The 22,742-nt window shown below is 46.2% G+C and overlaps 1 protein-coding gene across 1 annotated transcript in view; it reads left to right on the forward strand.

Moving 5' to 3' along the window:
* prcp (prolylcarboxypeptidase (angiotensinase C)) overlaps positions 1 to 19,452 on the forward strand; it is a 41,004-nt gene extending 21,552 nt beyond the window's left edge. The window contains exons 7-9 of the mRNA XM_031791302.1: positions 5,510 to 5,680; positions 10,422 to 10,609; positions 17,526 to 19,452. Coding sequence (XP_031647162.1) covers positions 5,510 to 5,680; positions 10,422 to 10,609; positions 17,526 to 17,739 — 573 coding nt within the window. The 3' untranslated portion in view covers positions 17,740 to 19,452. The remainder of the gene's footprint in view (positions 1 to 5,509; positions 5,681 to 10,421; positions 10,610 to 17,525) is intronic.
* The last annotated feature ends 3,290 nt before the right edge of the window (positions 19,453 to 22,742 follow it).

Here is a 22,742-nt window from a genome sequence, read left to right on the forward strand (position 1 = left end):
ATAGAAGGCTGAAGGACTCAGTGATCCCTGGACTGTAGAGGCTGTTATAGAAGGCTGAAGGACTCAGTGATCCCTGGACTGTAGAGGCTGTTATAGAAGGCTGAAGGACTCAGTGATCCCTGGACTGTAGAGGCTGTTATAGAAGGCTGAAGGACTCAGTGATCCCTGGACTATAGAGGCTGTTATAGAAGGCTGAAGGACTCAGTGATCCCTGGACTGTAGAGGCTGTTATAGAAGGCTGAAGGACTCAGTGATCCCTGGCTGTTATAGAAGGCTGAAGGACTCAGTGATCCCTGGACTATAGAGGCTGTTATAGAAGGCTGAAGGACTCAGTGATCCCTGGACTATAGAGGCTGTTATAGAAGGCTGAAGGACTCAGTGATCCCTGGACTATAGAGGCTGTTATAGAAGGCTGAAGGACTCAGTGATCCCTGGACTATAGAGGCTGTTATAGAAGGCTGAAGGACTCAGTGATCCCTGGCTGTTATAGAAGGCTGAAGGACTCAGTGATCCCTGGCTGTTATAGAAGGCTGAAGGACTCAGTGATCCCTGGCTGTTATAGAAGGCTGAAGGACTCAGTGATCCCTGGACTATAGAGGCTGTTATAGAAGGCTGAAGGACTCAGTGATCCCTGGACTGTAGAGGCTGTTATAGAAGGCTGAAGGACTCAGTGATCCCTGGACTATAGAGGCTGTTATAGAAGGCTGAAGGACTCAGTGATCCCTGGCTGTTATAGAAGGCTGAAGGACTCAGTGATCCCTGGACTATAGAGGCTGTTATAGAAGGCTGAAGGACTCAGTGATCCCTGGCTGTTATAGAAGGCTGAAGGACTCAGTGATCCCTGGACTATAGAGGCTGTTATAGAAGGCTGAAGGACTCAGTGATCCCTGGACTATAGAGGCTGTTATAGAAGGCTGAAGGACTCAGTGATCCCTGGACTATAGAGGCTGTTATAGAAGGCTGAAGGACTCAGTGATCCCTGGACTGTAGAGGCTGTTATAGAAGGCTGAAGGACTCAGTGATCCCTGGACTATAGAGGCTGTTATAGAAGGCTGAAGGACTCAGTGATCCCTGGACTATAGAGGCTGTTATAGAAGGCTGAAGGACTCAGTGATCCCTGGACTGTAGAGGCTGTTATAGAAGGCTGAAGGACTCAGTGATCCCTGGACTGTAGAGGCTGTTATAGAAGGCTGAAGGACTCAGTGATCCCTGGACTATAGAGGCTGTTATAGAAGGCTGAAGGACTCAGTGATCCCTGGCTGTTATAGAAGGCTGAAGGACTCAGTGATCCCTGGACTATAGAGGCTGTTATAGAAGGCTGAAGGACTCAGTGATCCCTGGACTATAGAGGCTGTTATAGAAGGCTGAAGGACTCAGTGATCCCTGGACTATAGAGGCTGTTATAGAAGGCTGAATGACTCAGTGATCCCTGGACTATAGAGGCTGTTATAGAAGGCTGAAGGACTCAGTGATCCCTGGACTGTAGAGGCTGTTATAGAAGGCTGAAGGACTCAGTGATCCCTGGACTGTAGAGGCTGTTATAGAAGGCTGAAGGACTCAGTGATCCCTGGACTATAGAGGCTGTTATAGAAGGCTGAAGGACTCAGTGATCCCTGGACTGTAGAGGCTGTTATAGAAGGCTGAAGGACTCAGTGATCCCTGGACTATAGAGGCTGTTATAGAAGGCTGAAGGACTCAGTGATCCCTGGACTGTAGAGGCTGTTATAGAAGGCTGAAGGACTCAGTGATCCCTGGACTGTAGAGGCTGTTATAGAAGGCTGAAGGACTCAGTGATCCCTGGACTATAGAGGCTGTTATAGAAGGCTGAAGGACTCAGTGATCCCTGGACTGTAGAGGCTGTTATAGAAGGCTGAAGGACTCAGTGATCCCTGGACTGTAGAGGCTGTTATAGAAGGCTGAAGGACTCAGTGATCCCTGGACTGTAGAGGCTGTTATAGAAGGCTGAAGGACTCAGTGATCCCTGGACTATAGAGGCTGTTATAGAAGGCTGAAGGACTCAGTGATCCCTGGACTGTAGAGGCTGTTATAGAAGGCTGAAGGACTCAGTGATCCCTGGCTGTTATAGAAGGCTGAAGGACTCAGTGATCCCTGGACTGTAGAGGCTGTTATAGAAGGCTGAAGGACTCAGTGATCCCTGGCTGTTATAGAAGGCTGAAGGACTCAGTGATCCCTGGACTATAGAGGCTGTTATAGAAGGCTGAAGGACTCAGTGATCCCTGGACTGTAGAGGCTGTTATAGAAGGCTGAAGGACTCAGTGATCCCTGGACTATAGAGGCTGTTATAGAAGGCTGAAGGACTCAGTGATCCCTGGACTGTAGAGGCTGTTATAGAAGGCTGAAGGACCCAGTGATCCCTGGACTATAGAGGCTGTTATAGAAGGCTGAAGGACTCAGTGATCCCTGGACTGTAGAGGCTGTTATAGAAGGCTGAAGGACTCAGTGATCCCTGGACTGTAGAGGCTGTTATAGAAGGCTGAAGGACTCAGTGATCCCTGGACTATAGAGGCTGTTATAGAAGGCTGAAGGACTCAGTGATCCCTGGACTATAGAGGCTGTTATAGAAGGCTGAAGGACTCAGTGATCCCTGGACTGTAGAGGCTGTTATAGAAGGCTGAAGGACTCAGTGATCCCTGGACTATAGAGGCTGTTATAGAAGGCTGAAGGACTCAGTGATCCCTGGACTGTAGAGGCTGTTATAGAAGGCTGAAGGACCCAGTGATCCCTGGACTATAGAGGCTGTTATAGAAGGCTGAAGGACTCAGTGATCCCTGGACTGTAGAGGCTGTTATAGAAGGCTGAAGGACTCAGTGATCCCTGGACTGTAGAGGCTGTTATAGAAGGCTGAAGGACTCAGTGATCCCTGGACTATAGAGGCTGTTATAGAAGGCTGAAGGACTCAGTGATCCCTGGACTATAGAGGCTGTTATAGAAGGCTGAAGGACTCAGTGATCCCTGGACTATAGAGGCTGTTATAGAAGGCTGAAGGACTCAGTGATCCCTGGACTATAGAGGCTGTTATAGAAGGCTGAAGGACTCAGTGATCCCTGGACTGTAGAGGCTGTTATAGAAGGCTGAAGGACTCAGTGATCCCTGGACTGTAGAGGCTGTTATAGAAGGCTGAAGGACTCAGTGATCCCTGGACTATAGAGGCTGTTATAGAAGGCTGACGGACTCAGTGATCCCTGGACTGTAGAGGCTGTTATAGAAGGCTGAAGGACTCAGTGATCCCTGGACTGTAGAGGCTGTTATAGAAGGCTGAAGGACTCAGTGATCCCTGGACTGTAGAGGCTGTTATAGAAGGCTGAAGGACTCAGTGATCCCTGGACTGTAGAGGCTGTTATAGAAGGCTGAAGGACTCCGTGATCCCTGGACTGTAGAGGCTGTTATAGAAGGCTGAAGGACTCAGTGATCCCTGGCTGTTATAGAAGGCTGAAGGACTCAGTGATCCCTGGACGGTAGAGGCTGTTATAGAAGGCTGAAGGACTCAGTGATCCCTGGCTGTTATAGAAGGCTGAAGGACTCTGACCCATCATTCTTTGTACCAGCTCCTCTGACACGTCACGTCCCCAACCAAGGCAGCACCATTGACCCTAAACCCTGAACCCTAAACCCTAAACCCTGCTAGTACTTGCTCACCCTCCTGGGGTGCTCCAACCATCCTGTGAGTTATATGAGATGTCCACTGTTCTGTTACTTTTTCATTAGTTGAAATATATAAACTTTAACAAATAAAAAAACATGTGGTCCTCATGGATATAAATAAATCCCCTGGTGGTGCAGCAGGTTAACAGACACGGAGAAGCTAAATGGACATTTGGAGCCGTTGTGGCTCAGTGCCTGTAATGTATGCCTGCCCTTATGGGTGGTTTAAGCGGTTTAGCCAGTGAGCTTTTTTAATGACAAAGCTAATGTGATTATGTGAGTGACTGTGGGAAGGGAGTATTGAGGGTTTAAAGGGGGGAAATCTGTTGGCAGAGAGGAATGTAGGAGACTAATCCTATCTGAAAAGTAGAGAGGAGATGCTTCAGAGCAATTGCTGGACGTTTTTCTTTTTTCATGGTATAAATCTGCGGTTCAGACATGCCTGTTGCTCTACCCCTCCTTCTCATATATCCATCGACATCCTCCCCCTTCCTCCTCCTCCCCCTTCCTCCTCAACCTCCTCCCCCTTCCTCCTCCTCAACCTCCTCCTCCTTCCTCCTCCATCTCCTCCCCCTTCCTCCTCCCCCTCCTCAACCTCCTCCCTCCTCCTCAACCCCCTCCTCCTCCTTCCTCCTCCATCTCAACCTCCTCCCTCCTCCACCTCCTCCCTCCTCAACCTCCTCCCTCCTCCACCCTCCTCAACCTCCTCCCTCCTCCACCCTCCTCCTTCCTCCTCCATCTCCTCCTCCTCAACCTCCTCCCTCCTCCACCTCCTCCCTCCTCCACCTCCTCCCCCCTCCTCCATCTCCTCCCCCCTCCTCCATCTCCTCCCCCCTCCTCCATCTCCTCCCCCCTCCTCCTCCTCCTTCCTCCTCCATCCTCCTCCATCTCCTCCATCCTCCTCCATCTCCTCCTTCCTCCTCCATCTCCTCCTTCCTCCTCCATCTCCTCCATCTCCTCCCCCCTCCTCCTCAACCTCCTCCCCCTCCTCCTCCTCATTCCTCCTCCTCCTCCTCAACCTCCTCCCTCCCCCTCCTCCCCTAGCCCGCCTGTAGACAAAAGCCTCAGTAACAGCCTCCATTCTGCCAGAACTCCAGTCCAACGTCCTAACAAGCAGCCACAGTCTCTCCAGCAGCCTTTACAAAGACTGACAGAACAAAAACAGCTAGCAGACAGAACAGGACAGGCAGCAAACTCTGCTGCTACCATGACAACTACCAATACAGTAACTATGTCTGAAAGGAAACCACGAACGATGAAAAAAAAAATCCCATTTTAAATGTATCTCAACTGCAGTAATTGTCACTATAGATGAAACAGTCACTTTTTTGTAAAGTTGAGAAGTTGTCCTGGTAGGGTGAGAATGAGGCGGAGGGGGGAAACCAGGTCGATAAATCTTTTAACAACTAAATATGTCTCCTCGCTATGCTAAGCGCAGAGCTATACATTTAAATGAAGCCTTTAGTTTCATTCCACTCAATTTCATATGTAAATTAGACATGACTATTTTTTTAAAGTTAAATGTTTTATGAGAGAGAGAGAGAGAGAGATCTAACGTTGTTTGTTTTGTAAACAAAGTGCTTTAAAATGTTACCTATGAAAAACTCTTACTTATTACCTAGTATTACTATTTAATTAGCGGGAGAAGTATTTTCACTCTGCCGTTGTCTGAGGTATTAATTCATTAGTAATTGTCCCATGTTTGTGCCTCGTTTGACGAACACGGACCCAAAAAATCCTGTATTTACTATACTGAGACAATAATTGTCATTTAAGCCCAAACTATCTGCCAACTTAAAAAAAAAAATCTCTACATCCGTGATATCTTTTGTTGTTTTGTTCCCAGGTGGTGTGCAAACACCTTAACTTTGACCCCAGCAGTGTGTCAGACTACCAGCTGTTAGGAGGCATCTCTGAAGCTGCTAGAGTCTACTACAACTACACAGGAAACTGTCCTTGTCTCAACACCTCCTCTACGGCTACAGGGAACCTGGGCTTCATCGGCTGGTACTACCAGGTAACACAAACTCACAGGTTGTTTCTGAGATGGCACCCTATTTCCTATATAGAGCTCTTGTCAAAGGTAGTGCTCTAATTAAGGAATAGGGCTCTCGTCATGTAGTGCTCTAATTAGGGAATAGGGCTCTGGTCAGGTAGTGCTCTAATTAGGGAATAGGGCTCTGGTTAAGTAGTGCTCTAATTAGGGAATAGGGCTCTGGTCAGGTAGTGCTCTAATTAGGGAATAGGGCTCTGGTCAGGTAGTGCTCTAATTAGGGAATAGGGCTCTGGTCAGGTAGTGCTCTAATTAGGGAATAGGGCTCTGGTCAGGTAGTGCTCTAATTAGGGAAGAGGGCCCTGGTCAGGTAGTGCTCTAATTAGGGAATAGGGCTCTGGTCAGGTAGTGCTCTAATTAGGGAAGAGGGCTCTGGTCAGGTAGTGCTCTAATTAGGGAAGAGGGCTCTGGTCAGGTAGTGCTCTAATTAGGGAAGAGGGCTCTGGTCAGGTAGTGCTCTAATTAGGGAATAGGCCTCTGGTCAGGTAGTGCTCTAATTAGGGAATAGGGCTCTGGTCAGGTAGTGCTCTAATTAGGGAATAGGGCTCTGGTCAGGTAGTGCTCTAATTAGGGAATAGGGCTCTGGTCAGGTAGTGCTCTAATTAGGGAATATGGCTCTGGTCAGGTAGTGCTCTGTAAAGAGCTAGACTCAGCAACAGGTGGGGGGAGAGGTGTAAATTCACCAGGAATTTAGCTAAACATTTGTTTAATTTAGGAAATCTGCTCCCAATTATTCCCACGGATAAAAAAAGCGATGTGATCATGTTTCATTGAGTACGTTTACATGGACAGTAGTACTTGGATATGAAACTGGTTATGGCAGAAGGCTGAGTATGGCATTTGTCATGTAAACACCATCCTCTGCTCATCTTAATCGGTGTACGGTCAACATCTATAGTAGTAGTTCCCTACCCCTGGAATAGAGAATAGTAGGTCCTACCCCTGGAATAGAGAATAGTAGTTCCCTACCCCTGGAATAGAGAATAGTAGGTCTTACCCCTGGAATAGAGAATAGTAGTTCCCTACCCCTGGAATAGAGAATAGTAGTTCCCTACCCCTGGAATAGAGAATAGTAGTTCCCCTACCCCTGGAATAGAGAATAGTAGTTCCCTACCCCTGGGATAGAGAATAGTAGGTCCCTACCCCTGGGATAGAGAATAGTAGGTCCCTACCCCTGGGATAGAGAATAGTAGTTCCCCTACCCCTGGGATAGAGAATAGTAGGACCCTACCCCTGGGATAGAGAATAGTAGGTCCCTACCCCTGGGATAGAGAATAGTAGGTCCCTACCCCTGGAATAGAGAATAGTAGGTCCCTACCCCTGGAATAGAGAATAGTAGTTCCCAACCCCTGGAATAGAGAATAGTAGTTCCCAACCCCTGGAATAGAGAATAGTAGTTCCCTACCCCTGGAATAGAGAATAGTAGTTCCCTACCCCTGGAATAGAGAATAGTAGTTCCCTACCCCTGGAATAGAGAATAGTAGTTCCCTACCCCTGGAATAGAGAATAGTAGTTCCCTACCCCTGGAATAGAGAATAGTAGTCCCCTACCCCTGGAATAGAGAATAGTAGTCCCCTACCCCTGGAATAGAGAATAGTAGGACCCTACCCCTGGGATAGAGAATAGTAGGTCCCTACCCCTGGGATAGAGAATAGTAGGTCCCTACCCCTGGAATAGAGAATAGTAGGTCCCTACCCCTGGAATAGAGAATAGTAGGTCCCTACCCCTGGAATAGAGAATAGTAGGTCCCTACCCCTGGAATAGAGAATAGTAGTTCCCAACCCCTGGAATAGAGAATAGTAGTTCCCAACCCCTGGAATAGAGAATAGTAGTTCCCTACCCCTGGAATAGAGAATAGTAGGTCCCTACCCCTGGGATAGAGAATAGTAGTCCCTACCCCTGGGATAGAGAATAGTAGTTCCCTACCCCTGGGATAGAGAATAGTAGTCCCCTACCCCTGGGATAGAGAATAGTAGTTCCCTACCCCTGGGATAGAGAATAGTAGGTCCCTACCCCTGGGATAGAGAATAGTAGTTCCCTACCCCTGGAATAGAGAATAGTAGTCCCCTACTCCTGGAATAGAGAATAGTAGGTCCTACCCCTGGGATAGAGAATAGTATAGTCCTCTCTATGGAGAATGTTAGTCTGGACCTCTATATGGACCCTCTAGTCTGGTCCTCTAGTCTGGTCTTCTATATGGACCCTGTAGTCTGGTCCTCTAGTCTGGTCCTCTAGTCTGGTCCTCTAGTCTGGTCCTCTAGTCTGGTCCTCTAGTCTGGTCCTCTAGTCTGGTCCTCTAGTCTGGTCCTCTAGATGGATCCTGTTAGTCTGGTCCTCTAGATGGACCCTGTTAGTCTGGTCCTCTAGATGGACCCTCTAGTCTGGTCCTCTATATGGACTCTGTTAGCCTGGTCCTCTAGTCTGGCCCTCTAGTCTGGCCCTCTAGTCTGGCCCTCTAGTCTGGCCCTCTAGTCTGGCCCTCTAGTCTGGTCCTCTATATGGACCCTCTAGTCTGGTCCTCTATATGGACCCTGTTAGCCTGGTCCTCTAGTCTGGCCCTCTAGTCTGGTCCTCTAGTCTGGTCCTCTAGTCTGGTCCTCTAGTCTGGTCCTCTAGTCTGGTCCTCTAGTCTGGTCCTCTAGTCTGGTCCTCTAGTCTGGTCCTCTAGTCTGGTCCTCTAGATGGACCCTGTTAGTCTGGTCCTCTATATGGACCCTGTTAGTCTGGTCCTCTAGTCTGGTCCTCTAGTCTGGTCCTCTAGTCTGGTCCTCTAGTCTGGTCCTCTAGTCTGGTCCTCTAGTCTGGTTCTCTATATGGACCCTGTAGTCTGGACCTCTAGTCTGGTCCTCTAGCCTGGACCTCTATATGGACCCTGTTAGCCTGGTCCTCTAGTCTGGTCCTCTATATGGACCCTGTAGTCTGGTCCTCTAGTCTGGTCCTCTAGTCTGGTCCTCTAGATGGACCCTGTTAGTCTGGTCCTCTATATGGACCCTCTAGTCTGGTCCTCTAGTCTGGTCCTCTAGTCTGGTCCTCTAGTCTGGTCCTCTAGTCTGGTCCTCTAGTCTGGTCCTCTAGATGGACCCTCTAGTCTGGTCCTCTATATGGACCCTCTAGTCTGGTCCTCTATATGGACCCTGTTAGCCTGGTCCTCTAGTCTGGCCCTCTAGTCTGGTCCTCTAGTCTGGTCCTCTAGTCTGGTCCACTAGTCTGGTCCACTAGTCTGGTTCTCTATATGGACCCTGTAGTCTGGACCTCTAGTCTGGTCCTCTAGCCTGGTCCTCTAGTCTGGTCCTCTATATGGACCCTCTAGTCTGGTCCTCTAGTCTGGTCCTCTAGTCTGGTCCTCTAGTCTGGTCCTCTAGTCTGGTCCTCTAGTCTGGTCCTCTATATGGACCCTGTTAGTCTGGTCCTCTAGTCTGGTCCTCTAGTCTGGTCCTCTAGTCTGGTCCTCTAGCCTGGTCCTCTATATGGACCCTGTTAGTCTGGTCCTCTAGTCTGGTCCTCTAGTCTGGTCCTCTTTATGGACCCTGTTAGTCTGGTCCTCTAGTCTGGTCCTCTATATGGACCCTGATAGTCTGGTCCTCTAGATGGACCCTGTTAGTCTGGTCCTCTGGTCCTCTAGATGGACCCTCTAGTCTGGTCCTCTAGATGGACCCTCTAGTCTGGTCCTCTAGTCTGGTCCTCTAGTCTGGTCCTCTATATGGAGCCTGTAGTCTGGCCCTCTAGTCTGGTCCTCTAGTCTGGTCCTCTAGTCTGGTCCTCTAGTCTGGTCCTCTAGATGGACCCTCTAGTCTGGTCCTCTATATGGACCCTCTAGTCTGGTCCTCTATATGGACCCTGTTAGCCTGGTCCTCTAGTCTGGCCCTCTAGTCTGGTCCTCTATATGGACCCTCTAGTCTGGTCCTCTAGTCTGGTCCTCTATATGGACCCTGTTAGTCTGGTCCTCTAGTCTGGTCCTCTAGTCTGGTCCTCTAGTCTGGTCCTCTAGTCTGGTCCTCTAGTCTGGTCCTCTATATGGACCCTGTAGTCTGGTCCTCTAGTCTGGTCCTCTAGTCTGGTCCTCTAGATGGACCCTGTTAGTCTGGTCCTCTGGTCCTCTAGATGGACCCTCTAGTCTGGTCCTCTAGATGGACCCTCTAGTCTGGTCCTCTAGTCTGGTCCTCTAGTCTGGTCCTCTATATGGACCCTGTTAGCCTGGTCCTCTAGTCTGGTCCTCTAGTCTGGTCCTCTAGTCTGGTCCTCTAGTCTGGTCCTCTAGTCTGGTCCTCTAGTCTGGTCCTCTAGTCTGGTCCTCTATATGGACCCTGTTAGCCTGGTCCTCTAGTCTGGTCCTCTAGTCTGGTCCTCTAGTCTGGTCCTCTATATGGACCCTCTAGTCTGGTCCTCTATATGGACCCTGTTAGCCTGGTCCTCTAGTCTGGCCCTCTAGTCTGGTCCTCTAGTCTGGTCCTCTATATGGACCCTGTTAGTCTGGTCCTCTAGTCTGGTCCTCTAGTCTGGTCCTCTAGTCTGGTCCTCTATATGGACCCTGTAGTCTGGACCTCTAGTCTGGTCCTCTAGCCTGGACCTCTATATGGACCCTGTTAGCCTGGTCCTCTAGATGGACCCTGTTAGCCTTTGCAGTAAAATATTTAGACGTCTGAAGAGCAGTAGGTCACCTTGGTTTCAGTCCTTAACAGCTCCTTTCCCCCTCTTCCTCCCCCAGGCGTGTACAGAGATGGTGATGCCACTCTGCACTGATGGGGTGCAGGACATGTTTGAGCCCCAGGACTGGAACTTCCAGGCCTTCTCAGATGAGTGCAACTCCCTGTTCGGGGTTCGTCCTCGGGCTGACTGGGCAGCGACCGTCTACGGAGGACTGGACATCGCGTCTCACAGCAACATCATCTTCAGGTAAACTAACACCTGCTGATTTTACTGAGCGAGGGACAGAAGATTTACCTGTGACCATGTAACTGGAGATTGCGACTGAAATTGTTCCCCGGACACGTCAATCTAACTTGGACCATGCCTTAGTACAGCCCTCGGCATCTTAATTAAAACACTGTTAGCCAGAGGTTCAGTCATCTTAAATAATACCCTGCTGTTCTCTGGATCCAGGATGCTGATTGGACAAGCAGCATTCCAAGCTGTGCTGTTTTGGCCGTTACATGAGCACTATGCCAGTAAACAGTTTCCATCTGAAATGATCACTGCGCCTCCATAAGAATATCATGGTCATAGATGTGGTGAAGGAGTCAGTGGAACGAAGACGTTTCATTGACCAGACGTTCCATGGACCAGACGTTCCATGGACCAGACGTTCCATGGATCAGACGTTCCATGGATCAGACGTTCCATGGATCAGACGTTCCATGGATCAGACGTTCCATTGTCCAGACGTTCCATTGTCCAGACGTTCCATTGTCCAGACGTTCCATTGTCCAGACGTTCCATTGTCCAGACGTTCCATTGACCAGACGTTCCATTGACCAGATTGGCTCACATTGTAACGGCGTTTGTCTGTTGAAACAGGAGCGGACCAAAATGCAGCGTGGTGGTTACTCATGTTCTTTAATTAAGAAGAACAAACGAACAATACAAAACAACAAACGGAACGCGAAAACCTATACAGCCTATCTGGTGACAACTAACACAGAGACAGGAACAATCACCCACACAGTGAAAACCTATACAGCCTATCTGGTGAAACTACACAGAGACAGGAACAATCACCCACAAAACACACAGTGAAACCCAGGCTACCTAAATATGGTTCCCAATCAGAGACAACGAGAATCACCTGACTCTGATTGAGAACCGCCTCAGGCAGCCATAGACTATGCTAGACACCCCTACTCAGCCACAATCCCAATACCTACTAAAACCCCAATACAAAAACACAACACAAAATAACCCCATGTCACACCCTGGCCTGACCAAATAAATATATAAACACAAAATACTAAGACCAGGGCGTGACACACATTCAACAAATCTGATCTATCAAAGTGGATATTCGTCATATGCTACATGATTTGTGTAGTGTAACAGGCCCACAATATGGTTACTTAAGTCCGATTTGGATTTACAGTTGAAGTCGGAAGTTTACGTACACTTAGGTTGGAGTCATTAAAACTCGTACTTCAACCACTCCACAAATTTCTTGTTAACAAACTATAGTTTTGGCAAGTCAGTTAGGACATCTACTTTGTAATCTACTTGTACACAAGTAATTTTTCCAACAATTGTTTCCAGACTGATTATTTCACTTATAATTCACTATCACAATTCCAGTGGGTCAGAAGTGGCAGCATCATGTTGTGGGGGTGCTTTGCTGCAGGAGGGACTGGTGCACTTCACAAAATAGATGGCGAAAATGATGTGGATATATTGAAGCAACATCTGAAGACATCAGTCAGGAAGTTAAAGCTTGGTCACAAATGTGTCTTCCAAATGGACAATGACCCCAAGCATACTTCCAAAGTTGTGGCAAAATGGCTTAAGGACAACAAAGTCAAGGTATTGGAGTGGCCACCATAAAGCCCTGACCTCAATCCTATAGAAAAGTTGTGGGCAGAACTGAAAAAGCGTGTGCGAACAAGGAGGCATACAAACCTGACTCAGTTACACCAGCTCTGTCAGGAGGAATGGGCCAAAATCCACCCAATTTATTGTGGGAAGCTTGTGGAAAGCAACCTGAAACATTTTGTCCCAAGTTAAACAATTTAAAGGCAAAGCTACCAAATACTAATTGAGTTGTATGTAAACTTCTGACTTCAACCGTTTTTGCTGCATAACAGCTCCAAATCACATCAAATTTTATTAGTCACATGCACCGAATACAACAGGTGTAGTAGACCTCACAGTGAAATGCTGAATACAACAGGTGTAGTAGACCTCACAGTGAAATGCTGAATACAACAGGTGTAGTAGACCTCACATTGAAATGCTGAATACAACAGGTGTAGTACACCTCACATTGAAATGCTGAATACAACAGGTGTAGTAGACCTTACAGTGAAATGCTGAATACAACAGGTGTAGTACACCTCACAGTGAAATGCTGAATACAACAGGTGTAGTAGACCTCACAGTGAAATGCTGAATACAACAGGTGTAGTAGACCTCACATTGAAATGCTGAATACAACAGGTGTAGTAGACCTTACAGTGAAATGCTGAATACAACAGGTGTAGTAGACCTCACAGTGAAATGCTGAATACAACAGGTGTAGTAGACCTCACAGTGAAATGCTGAATACAACAGGTGTAGTAGACCTCACATTGAAATGCTGAATACAACAGGTGTAGTAGACCTTACAGTGATATACTGAATACAACAGGTGTAGTAGACCTCACATTGAAATGCCAAATACAACAGGTGTAGTAGACCTCACATTGAAATGCTGAATACAACAGGTGTAGTAGACCTCACAGTGAAATGCTGAATACAACAGGTGTAGTAGACCTCACATTGAAATGCTGAATACAACAGGTGTAGTAGACCTTACAGTGATATGCTGAATACAACAGGTGTAGTAGACCTCACATTGAAATGCCAAATACAACAGGTGTAGTAGACCTCACATTGAAATGCCGAATACAACAGGTGTAGTAGACCTCACATTGAAATGCTGAATACAACAGGTGTAGTAGACCTTACAGTGAAATGCTGAATACAACAGGTGTAGTAGACCTCACATTGAAATGCTGAATACAACAGGTGTAGTAGACCTCACATTGAAATGCTGAATACAACAGGTGTAGTAGACCTCACAGTGAAATGCTGAATACAACAGGTGTAGTAGACCTTACAGTGAAATGATGAATACAACAGGTGTAGTAGACCTTACAGTGATATGCTGAATACAACAGGTGTAGTAGACCTCACATTGAAATGCTGAATACAACAGGTGTAGTAGACCTTACAGTGATATGCTGAATACAACAGGTGTAGTAGACCTCACATTGAAATGCCGAATACAACAGGTGTAGTAGACCTTACAGTGATATGCTGAATACAACAGGTGTAGTAGACCTCACATTGAAATGCCGAATACAACAGGTGTAGTAGACCTCACAGTGAAATGCTGAATACAACAGGTGTAGTAGACCTCGCAGTGAAATGCTGAATACAACAGGTGTAGTAGACCTCGCAGTGAAATGCTGAATACAACAGGTGTAGTAGACCTCACAGTGAAATGCTGAATACAACAGGTGTAGTAGACCTTACAGTGAAATGCTGAATACAACAGGTGTAGTAGACCTCACAGTGAAATGCTGAATACAACAGGTGTAGTAGACCTCACATTGAAATGCTGAATACAACAGGTGTAGTAGACCTCACATTGAAATGCTGAATACAACAGGTGTAGTAGACCTCACATTGAAATGCTGAATACAACAGGTGTAGTAGACCTCACATTGAAATGCTGAATACAACAGGTGTAGTAGACCTCACAGTGAAATGCTGAATACAACAGGTGTAGTAGACCTCACAGTGAAATGCTGAATACAACAGGTGTAGTAGACCTTACAGTGAAATGCTGAATACAACAGGTGTAGTAGACCTCACAGTGAAATGCTGAATACAACAGGTGTAGTAGACCTCACAGTGAAATGCTGAATACAACAGGTGTAGTAGACCTCACAGTGAAATGCTGAATACAACAGGTGTAGTAGACCTCACAGTGAAATGCTGAATACAACAGGTGTAGTAGACCTTACAGTGAAATGCTGAATACAACAGGTGTAGTAGACCTCACAGTGAAATGCTGAATACAACAGGTGTAGTAGACCTCACAGTGAAATGCTGAATACAACAGGTGTAGTAGACCTCACAGTGAAATGCTGAATACAACAGGTGTAGTAGACCTCACAGTGAAATGCTGAATACAACAGGTGTAGTAGACCTTACAGTGAAATGCTGAATACAACAGGTGTAGTAGACCTCACAGTGAAATGCTGAATACAACAGGTGTAGTAGACCTCACAGTGAAATGCTGAATACAACAGGTGTAGTAGACCTCACAGTGAAATGCTGAATACAACAGGTGTAGTAGACCTTACAGTGAAATGCTGAATACAACAGGTGTAGTAGACCTCACAGTGAAATGCTGAATACAACAGGTGTAGTAGACCTCACATTGAAATGCTGAATACAACAGGTGTAGTAGACCTTACAGTGAAATGCTGAATACAACAGGTGTAGTAGACCTCACAGTGAAATGCTGAATACAACAGGTGTAGTAGACCTCACAGTGAAATGCTGAATACAACAGGTGTAGTAGACCTCACAGTGAAATGCTGAATACAACAGGTGTAGTAGACCTCACAGTGAAATGCTGAATACAACAGGTGTAGTAGACCTTACAGTGAAATGCTGAATACAACAGGTGTAGTAGACCTCACAGTGAAATGCTGAATACAACAGGTGTAGTAGACCTCACAGTGAAATGCTGAATACAACAGGTGTAGTAGACCTCACAGTGAAATGCTGAATACAACAGGTGTAGTAGACCTTACAGTGAAATGCTGAATACAACAGGTGTAGTAGACCTCACAGTGAAATGCTGAATACAACAGGTGTAGTAGACCATACAGTGAAATGCTGAATACAACAGGTATAGTAGACCTCACAGTGAAATGCTGACTACAACAGGTGTAGTAGACCTTACAGTGAAATGCTGAATACAACAGGTATAGTAGACCTCACAGTGAAATGCTGAATACAACAGGTGTAGTAGACCTCACAGTGAAATGCTGAATACAACAGGTGTAGTAGACCTCACAGTGAAATGCTGAATACAACAGGTGTAGTAGACCTCACAGTGAAATGCTGAATACAACAGGTGTAGTAGACCTTACAGTGAAATGCTGAATACAACAGGTGTAGTAGACCTCACAGTGAAATGCTGAATACAACAGGTATAGTAGACCTCACAGTGAAATGCTGAATACAACAGGTGTAGTAGACCTTACAGTGAAATGCTGAATACAACAGGTATAGTAGACCTCACAGTGAAATGCTGAATACAACAGGTGTAGTAGACCTTACAGTGAAATGCTGAATACAACAGGTGTAGTAGACCTCACAGTGAAATGATGAATACAACAGGTATAGTAGACCTCACAGTGAAATGCTGAATACAACAGGTGTAGTAGACCTCACAGTGAAATGCTGAATACAACAGGTGTAGTAGACCTCACAGTGAAATGCTGAATACAACAGGTGTAGTAGACCTCACAGTGAAATGCTGAATACAACAGGTGTAGTAGACCTCACAGTGAAATGCTGAATACAACGGGTGTAGTAGACCTCACAGTGAAATGCTGAATACAACAGGTGTAGTAGACCTCACAGTGAAATGCTGAATACAACAGGTGTAGTAGACCTCACAGTGAAATGCTGAATACAACAGGTGTAGTAGACCTCACAGTGAAATGCTGAATACAACAGGTGTAGTAGACCTCACAGTGAAATGCTGAATACAACAGGTGTAGTAGACCTCACAGTGAAATGCTGAATACAACAGGTGTAGTAGACCTCACAGTGAAATGCTGAATACAACAGGTGTAGTAGACCTTACAGTGAAATGCTGAATACAACAGGTGTAGTAGACCTTACAGTGAAATGCTGAATACAACAGGTGTAGTAGACCTCACAGTGAAATGCTGAATACAACAGGTGTAGTAGACCTCACAGTGAAATGCTGAATACAACAGGTGTAGTAGACCTCACAGTGAAATGCTGAATACAACAGGTGTAGTAGACCTTACAGTGAAATGCTGAATACAACAGGTGTAGTAGACCTCACAGTGAAATGCTGAATACAACAGGTGTAGTAGACCTCACAGTGAAATGCTGAATACAACAGGTGTAGTAGACCTCACAGTGAAATGCTGAATACAACAGGTGTAGTAGACCTCACAGTGAAATGCTGAATACAACAGGTGTAGTAGACCTCACAGTGAAATGCTGAATACAACAGGTGTAGTAGACCTTACAGTGAAATGAAAAAATACAGATAAGAATAAGAAATAAAAGTAACAAGTATTTAAAGAGCAGCAGCAGTAAATTAGCTGAGCTGGCTGAGCTGGCTGAGCTGGCTGAGTTAGCCGAGCTAGCTAGCAGGTGACAAGAACGTTATCCAGCCTGAATAGCGACCATTTTGTTTAGAACTGACGACCAGGCCTTTTGCATAGCAACTACGCAGAAATAATGAACGTCTGTATCAACATGACCAAAATAACTAACATCCAGAGGTTTGTCTAGACTGTGTCTATGGTGGAAGAATGACATTGTATGAATTTACTGATCAAAATAACATTTCAAATTAAAATGTCATTTATTGTTATTTTAATATGTTGGCAACAGTTTTAGGCACACGTCGGGCCGAAGAACGGCATTTTTCTGTGACTGTATTCATGATACAGCACTGCCTCTTACCTGTGACCTTATTCAGGATACAGCACTGCCTCTTACCTGTGACTGTATTCATGATACAACACTGCCTCTTACCTGTGACTGTATTCATGATACAACACTGCCTCTTGTGCCTTATTGCTTAAATAGAGGTTAAGCCTGATGTTATTCCATGTAGGTTAAGCCTGATGTTATTCCATGTAGGTTAAGCCTGATGTTATTCCATGTAGGTTAAGCCTGATGTTTTTCCATGTAGGCTAAGCCTGATGTTATTCCATGTAGGTTAAGCCTGATGTTATTCCATGTAGGTTAAGCCTGATGTTATTCCATGTTAACTCTGCTTCACTGTTTGATCCTCCTTCCTTATGCGATTGGTTGATCCCTCTCCTCTAAACTCTTACAGTAACGGAGGACTGGACCCGTGGTCAAGTGGTGGGGTGACCCGAAACATCTCGGACTCGGTGGTTGCCATAGTGATACCTGACGGAGCTCACCACCTGGACCTACGCTACAACAACGAGTATGACCCTCACACTGTCCTCTCAGCCCGCATCCAGGAGGTGGAATACTTCAAACTGTGGATCACACAGGCCAGGAAACTACAAATACCAGGTTAAATCAGTCTGAACTACAACTGCCAGGCTAAATCAGTCTGAACTACAACTACCAGGTTAAATCACTCTGAACTACAACTACCAGGTTAAATCACTCTGAACTACAACTCCCAAGCTAAGTCACTCTGAACTACAACTACCAAGCTAAATCACTCTGAACTACAACTACCAAGCTAAATCACTCTGGATTACAACTCCCATGCTAAGTCACTCTGAACTACAACTACCAAGCTAAATCACTCTGAACTACAACTACCAAGCTAAATCACTCTGGATTACAACTCCCATGCTAAGTCACTCTGAACTACAACTCCCAGGTTAAAGCACTCTGAACTACAATTACTAAATCAAGCAGAACTAAAACTGCCAGACTAAATCACTCTGAACTTAAACACCCAGGGTTGGCCTGAAATGTCACCCTATTCCCTATATAGTGCACTACTTTTATCCAGGACCCCCTAGGACTCTGGTCAGAAGTAGGGCACTAGATGCAGCCCCAGCCTCTCAAACTACCTGAAGCTGAAAGACCATAGCATATAACATGTGGCTTTGTTGCAATGCCCTCTCTAGCATACTACTAAGAAGGGAGCAATATACTGAACGTGTATTCTAAGTGATATGCTAGTGTGGACATTGAAACTAAGGCTTTTGTTTGCATCCCAAAAGTGACCCTATTCCCTATATAGTGCACTACTTTTGACCAGAACCCATATGGACCCTGTTTAAAAAGGAGTGCACTATGTAGGGAATAGGGTGCCATATAATACCAATGTTCTCTACCACGAGAATGTACTGATGTATGTTCAGTGGAATATTGTTTTTCAGATGTGTTGAGTTTAAGGAAGATCTACTTACACCAATAATCCGGTTTAGTTAAGTAACTATTTCAATATTGATTTGTTGATTTCAATGATTGTTTACAGTGTTCTCGTGCCAAAGTCTCTCTTTAATAAGAGTGTCAGAAAGGGAATATCAAATGTTTAAAACAAAAATAAATCTTTTATTCATTTGAAAATTAAAGACATTTTCACATAACACCAGATTAGATCATTCAGTTACAGTATTTATGAATTGTGTTTAATTGAAGTTTGATAGCTTACACATACTGTATATCAGAACAACAATTGTGTTTATTGGATAATTAGTACAAAAAAAAATATTTATTTAACAACTCTCAGGAAAAACGTATGTTGTTTTTTTGTAAGTGTTTACAATTCATTGGACCATTTCTGTTAAACTAGAATTAGCATTAGTCAGGGATTCTAAAGGTTTTTCCAAAACAATTGATAACATTCACTTGTAGTTTCCAGTTAATATACTATGGCCTGAGTTGTATTTGGTCCAGAAATGGACCCATATTTAACCACGGCAGCAGAAGGGCTGGACCCAGCAGTGTCTCTCAATGTCGTGTTAACATGTTTCATTGACTTTAATGGCTGTTCAGTAATATCCCTTTAATGGCTGTTCAGTAATATCCCTTTAATGGCTGTTCAGTAATATCCCTTTAATGGCTGTGGCTGTTCAGTAATATCCCTTTAATGGCTGTGGCTGTTCAGTAATATCCCTTTAATGTCTTACTGCTATTGTCATGTGTTGTTCCCAGATTAAAAGCAATGTTATTTTGATACTGTTTTTGTCTATCTTGTCAACTCTAAACTCACAAACGGAATACTTGCTAAATAAATCATGTGTATTCTACACTGAACATTCAAAAGATATTGACATTTGATGGACGAGTCATTGGCGTGACAATTATTCATATGTAAACATGCTGAACATCAGAGGGCTGCTTCTATAATCCCCTTCACACTGAGAGTTCCCCGTCACACTGAGCGTTCTGTCACACTGAGCGTTCCCTTTAACACTGAGCGTTCCCTTTAACACTGAGCGTTCCCATTAACACTGAGCGTTCCCATTAACACTGAGCGTTCCCATTAACACTGAGCGTTCCCCGTCACACTGAGCGTTCCCCGTCACACTGAGCTTTCCCTTTAACACTGAGCGTTCCCTGTCACACTGAGCGTTCCCTGTCACACTGAGCGTTCCCTGTCACACTGAGCGTTCCCTGTCACACTGAGCGTTCCCTTTAACACTGAGCGTTCCCTTTAACACTGAGCGTTCCCTTTAAAACTGAGCGTTCCCTTTAACACTGAGCGTTCCCTGTCACACTGAGCGTTCCCCGTCACACTGAGCGTTCCCTTTAACACTGAGCGTTCCCCGTCACACTGAGCGTTCCCTTTAACACTGAGCGTTCCCTTTAACACTGAGCGTTCCCTTTAACACTGAGCGTTCCCTTTAACACTGAGCGTTCCCTTTAACACTGAGCGTTCCCTGTCACACTGAGCGTTCCCCGTCACACTGAGCGTTCCCTTTAACACTGAGCGTTCCCTTTAACACTGAGCGTTCCCCGTCACACTGAGCGTTCCCTTTAACACTGAGCGTTCCCCGTCACACTGAGCGCTCCCTTGAACACTGAGCGTTCCCTTTAACACTGAGCGTTCCCTTTAACACTGAGCGTTCCCTTTAACACTGAGCGTTCCCCGTCACACTGAGCGTTCCCTTTAACACTGAGCGTTCCCTTTAACACTAAGCGTTCCCCTTAACACTGAGCGTTCCCCGTCACACTGAGCGTTCCCTTTAACACTGAGCGTTCCCCGTCACACTGAGCGTTCCATTTAACACTGAGCATTCCCCGTCACACTGAGCGTTCCCTTTAACACGGAGCGTTCCCCGTCACACTGAGCGTTCCCTTTGACACTGAGCATTCCCTGTCACACTGAGAGTTCCCCGTCACACTGGGCGTTCCCTTTAACACTGAGCGTTTCCTTTAACACTGACCGTTTCCTTTAACACTGAGCGTTCCCTTTAACACTGAGCGTTCCCTTTAACACTGAGCGTTCCCTTTAACACTGAGCGTTCCCTGTCACACTGAGCGTTCCCCGTCACACTGAGCGTTCCCTTTAACACTGAGCGTTCCCCGTCACACTGAGCGTTCCCTTTAACACTGAGCGTTCCCTTTAACACTGAGCGTTCCCTTTAACACTGAGCGTTCCCTTTAACACTGAGCGTTCCCTTTAACACTGAGCGTTCCCTGTCACACTGAGCGTTCCCCGTCACACTGAGCGTTCCCTTTAACACTGAGCGTTCCCTTTAACACTGAGCGTTCCCCGTCACACTGAGCGTTCCCTTTAACACTGAGCGTTCCCCGTCACACTGAGCGCTCCCTTGAACACTGAGCGTTCCCTTTAACACTGAGCGTTCCCTTTAACACTGAGCGTTCCCTTTAACACTGAGCGTTCCCCGTCACACTGAGCGTTCCCTTTAACACTGAGCGTTCCCTTTAACACTAAGCGTTCCCCTTAACACTGAGCGTTCCCCGTCACACTGAGCGTTCCCTTTAACACTGAGTGTTCCCCGTCACACTGAGCGTTCCATTTAACACTGAGCATTCCCCGTCACACTGAGCGTTCCCTTTAACACGGAGCGTTCCCCGTCACACTGAGCGTTCCCTTTGACACTGAGCATTCCCTGTCACACTGAGAGTTCCCCGTCACACTGGGCGTTCCCTTTAACACTGAGCGTTTCCTTTAACACTGACCGTTTCCTTTAACACTGAGCGTTCCCTTTAACACTGAGCGTTCCCTTTAACACTGAGCGTTCCCTTTAACACTGAGCGTTCCCTGTCACACTGAGCGTTCCCTGTCACACTGAGCGTTCCCTTTAACACGGAGCGTTCCCCGTCACACTGAGCGTTCCCTTTGACACTGAGCATTCCCTGTCACACTGAGCGTTCCCTTTAACACTGAGCGTTCCCTTTAACACTGAGCGTTTCCTTTAACACTGAGCGTTCCCTTTAACACTGAGCGTTCCCTTTAACACTGAGCGTTCCCTTTAACACTGAGCGTTCCCTTTAACACTGAGCGTTCCCTTTAACACTGAGCGTTCCCTTTAACACTGAGCGTTCCCTTTAACACTGAGCTTTCCCTTTAACACTGAGCGTTCCCTGTCACACCGAGCGTTCCCTGTCACACCGAGCGTTCCCTGTCACACCGAGCGTTCCCTGTCACACTGAGCGTTCCCTGTCACACTGAGCATTCCCTGTCACACTGAGCGTTCCCTGTCACACTGAGCGTTCCCTTTAACACTGAGCGTTCCCTGTCACACTGAGCGTTCCCTGTCACACTGAGCGTTCCCTGTCACACTGAGCGTTCCCTTTAACACTGAGCGTTCCCTTTAACACTGAGCGTTCCCTTTAACACTGAGCGTTCCCTGTCACACTGAGCGTTCCCTGTCACACTGAGCGTTCACTGTCACACTGAGCGTTCCCTGTCACACTGAGCGTTCCCTGTCACACTGAGCGTTCACTGTCACACTGAGCGTTCCCTGTCACACTGAGCGTTCCCTGTCACACTGAGCGTTCCCTGTCACACTGAGCGTTCCCTGTCACACTGAGCGTTCCCTGTCACACTGAGCAGGTGTATCCAGGTAAAAGTTATGATCCCTTATTGATGTCACTTCAATCAGTGTAGATGAAGGGGAGGAGGCAGGTTAAAGAAGGATTTTTAAGCCTTGAGACAATAGAGACATGGATTGTGTCTGTGTGTCGTTCAGAGGGTGAATGGGCAAGACAAAATATTTAAGTGCCTTTGAACGGGGTATGGTAGTAGGTGCACCGGTTTGTGTCAAGAACTGCAATGCTGCTGAGTTTTTGACATTCAACCGTTTCCTGTGTGTATCAAGAATGTTCCACCACCCAAAGAACATCCAGCCAACTTGACACAACTGTGGGTAAGCATTGGAGTCAACATGGTCCAGAATCACTGTGGAACTGCTTTCGAAACCTTGTAGAGTCCATACCCCGACGAATCGAGGCTGTTCTGTGAGGGCAAAAGGGGGGAAGGGGGTGCAACTCAATATTAGGAAGGTGTTCCTAATGTTTTGTTCGCTCAGTGTATATATTCATTCTGTTGCCAATCACAGCAGTAGCATGTGGTTGTGATTTAATA

This window comes from Oncorhynchus kisutch, linkage group LG15, assembly GCF_002021735.2.
Source record: "Oncorhynchus kisutch isolate 150728-3 linkage group LG15, Okis_V2, whole genome shotgun sequence".
NCBI lineage: Eukaryota > Metazoa > Chordata > Actinopteri > Salmoniformes > Salmonidae > Oncorhynchus > Oncorhynchus kisutch.